Source organism: Quercus suber, unplaced genomic scaffold (assembly GCF_002906115.3).
Source record: "Quercus suber isolate HL8 unplaced genomic scaffold, Cork oak 2.0 scaffold_895, whole genome shotgun sequence".
Taxonomy (NCBI): domain Eukaryota; kingdom Viridiplantae; phylum Streptophyta; class Magnoliopsida; order Fagales; family Fagaceae; genus Quercus; species Quercus suber.
The window spans coordinates 58650-61489 of NW_027070321.1; the positions used below are offsets into that span (position 1 = coordinate 58650).

General features: G+C 32.0%; 1 protein-coding gene across 1 annotated transcript in view; it reads right to left on the bottom strand.

The window, feature by feature from the left end:
- The window catches only part of LOC136065236 (receptor-like protein 31), a 12613-nt gene that overhangs the window by 2014 nt on the left and 7759 nt on the right, over positions 1-2840 (bottom strand). Inside the window, exon 3 of the mRNA XM_065768153.1 lies at positions 930-1232. Coding sequence (XP_065624225.1) covers positions 930-1232 — 303 coding nt within the window. The remainder of the gene's footprint in view (positions 1-929; positions 1233-2840) is intronic.

A 2840-nucleotide genomic window follows, 5' to 3' on the forward strand; every position in this document is an offset into this window, starting at 1 on the left:
CAATTAAAGGAATCATAACTGCCACTATTATTGCGTATCTAATTAGGAAACCAATCCCATCAAAAAAAAAAAAAAAAAAAAATTAGGAATCCAAAAAAATAATGACATATATATATATATATAAAGTTTTTAATATAATTTTAAAAATATTAATTGGCCACAATAAATGTGATTTAAAAGGAATTAATTTTTTTTTTTTTAAGATCAAACTGAATTAAATATCATTACATAAAATAATTAATTTCGTTAAAATGAATGGGTTTTTTTAAAGGTATTTTATATTGTAATATGATTTTACTTTCATATTGATAATTCGATATATATATATATATATATATATGACATTCAAGATGATGAAAATGAATGGTTAGATATGATAAATAAGAGTATTAAATACTCAATATTTGTAACGTACCATTAATTTACAATTAAGTGTATTTTTTTTTTTTTTTGAGGGAGACAATTAAGTGTATTGATAATTTAATACACGTATGCTACGTACAAATTCCTGGTTATTATGTGGTATTATTTAATTTAATTTAATAATATATAGGATAATTATGGTATAGGTTTAAAATTGTACAATTTTCTAAAAAAAAAAAAAAAAAAGAAGGCAAAACTACAATATTGGTCCCTTAAGTTTATCCTGTGTGCGCAATTGGTCCCTCAAGTTTAAATCGTGCATAATTGGTCTCTTAAGTTTTCAAAATGAGCAATATAAGTCCTTTTACTAAACGTCATTAACGGTGTTATTTATGTGATGGAACAATAACTTGACATTTTATTTTAATGACGTGACATATTTTTAATTAAAAAAATTACAAACTAAAATTAACAGAACAATGACTGGGCAATTTCCTCATCTCCGCTTCAAATTAAGTAATTTAAAAAAAGGTCAAGCCTTGTGAGTTTAGCAAGAGACTTAAAACCAGAAGGCAATGACCCAGTAAGTGAATTCCGTGAAAGATCAAGAATTAACAGCTCAGATAAATTTCCCAATGAAGAAGATATACTACCAGTAAGGTTATTACCTGACAGATACAAATACCTCAGTGTACTCAATCCACCGAGCGACGGAGGGATCGACACAATAACTGAGCTAGACCTTAGATCGAGCACTTGGAGTGCATTAAGTCTTTGGCCAAACCAGTCAGGAATAGGCCCCAGAAGCGAAAACCCAGAAGCATTGAAGACACGAAGCTTGTCAAATTGGCCAAAGAGTCCACAGCGAACTGTTGATTTAGAATCCCAAAACGGCTTCGTCTCAACCCGGACACGTTGATTTCAGTGACCCGACTGTTATTGCATCGAACCCCAGTCCAGTATCTACATGGGTTGAGCTTGATGGAGGCTAAGGCTTGTTGTTCCCTCTCTCCCCTTCTCTGTCTCGTGGCTGGGTGTTTACAATTGGTAGAAAATAGTTTTTTAATTTGTAACTAATGTTTCTCACGAGTAATTTTAGTTTGTAATTTTTTAATTAAAAATATGCCACATTATTAAAATAAAATGTTAAGTTTTTGTTCCGTTAGCCACATAAGTAACACCGTTAATGGCAGTTAGTAAAAAGACTTATATTGCTCATTTTAAAAATTTAAGGGAGCAATTGTGCACATTTTAAATTTAAGGGAGTAATTGTGCACATAGGATAAACTTGAGGGACCAATACTGTAGTTTCGCCCAAAAAAAAAAAAGTTGAAAATTGTACAATACTATACAGATTTCTTTTGTCAAAAGCAATGAATCTTACAGTGCAATGTAATTTAATAATTTTCAATATATATATATATATATATTATGGAATAATTAGATTTTATTCTCCTTCATTCTCTCTCTAACAAACATTGATTCAGAGGCAGCAACGAAGATGGACAACAGAGAAGCGAAACCCAAAGATCCAGCCAAGAACACCTAAACAGAACCAACGAGTTAAAACTCAAAACCCCTCATAATTTCTCAATTTCGGTTCCTCTGTATGTGATTACATTCTCATCTCTGTAGACCGTACACAATCACTAAGTCACACACGCACACGGCACACACAAATTCACGACACTAAGTACTGTTCACACATCCTAACAGAAAGTTTCAAATACAGAACGCTCTAATTACTGAAGTACAATTTTCTATCACTCATTCCTGATTCATGCTTCTATTTTGATTTTAAGGTGAGATTATATTCATATTATTATATGTTTCTAAAGTGTATTAATTTATTTGGATTCTGCTCACTTTATCTGGACTTAAAAAGTAATAAAGCGTTTACTAGGCATTTGTAAAGAAATTTGTTAGGTTCTAAGGTCTTAGGATTTTATGTATTTAGAACTCTAATTTGTAATGTTGGCAAACCATGATCAAAACAATGTATTTAGTCTTGTCTAGACTTGCTCAAAGTTGGTTTATTATTGTAAAGTTGGAATCGAGTGGCTGCAGAAGTACTTGGGACTTTCGGCCTGGCTTGATTGATCGAAGAACAGTCTCGATCGATCGAAGAACAGACTCGATCGATCGAAAATCGCACAGGTTGATTTTTCTGTAGAATTTCCAACTCAGCCCTACTTCATTAAACGTTTAGGGTTTTATGTTTTTACCCTAGGTATATAAACAAAACCCTAGCCACGTTTTTGAGGGTTGCTCCAATTGTATTGTTGCTCATACATTGCTGTTTTGTGTAAATCTCTTGTGAGATCTTTGAGGAGTTTTCCTTTACACAAAGCTTAGGGTTTTCAAGTTGGAGATATTATCTACATCTTGATAATCAACTTGGTTGCTACCATTGAAGTTTAAAGATAATCAAGCGGGGGTGCTTGTAGCTGATTGAAGAATCCAAGAAAGAAGGAGTC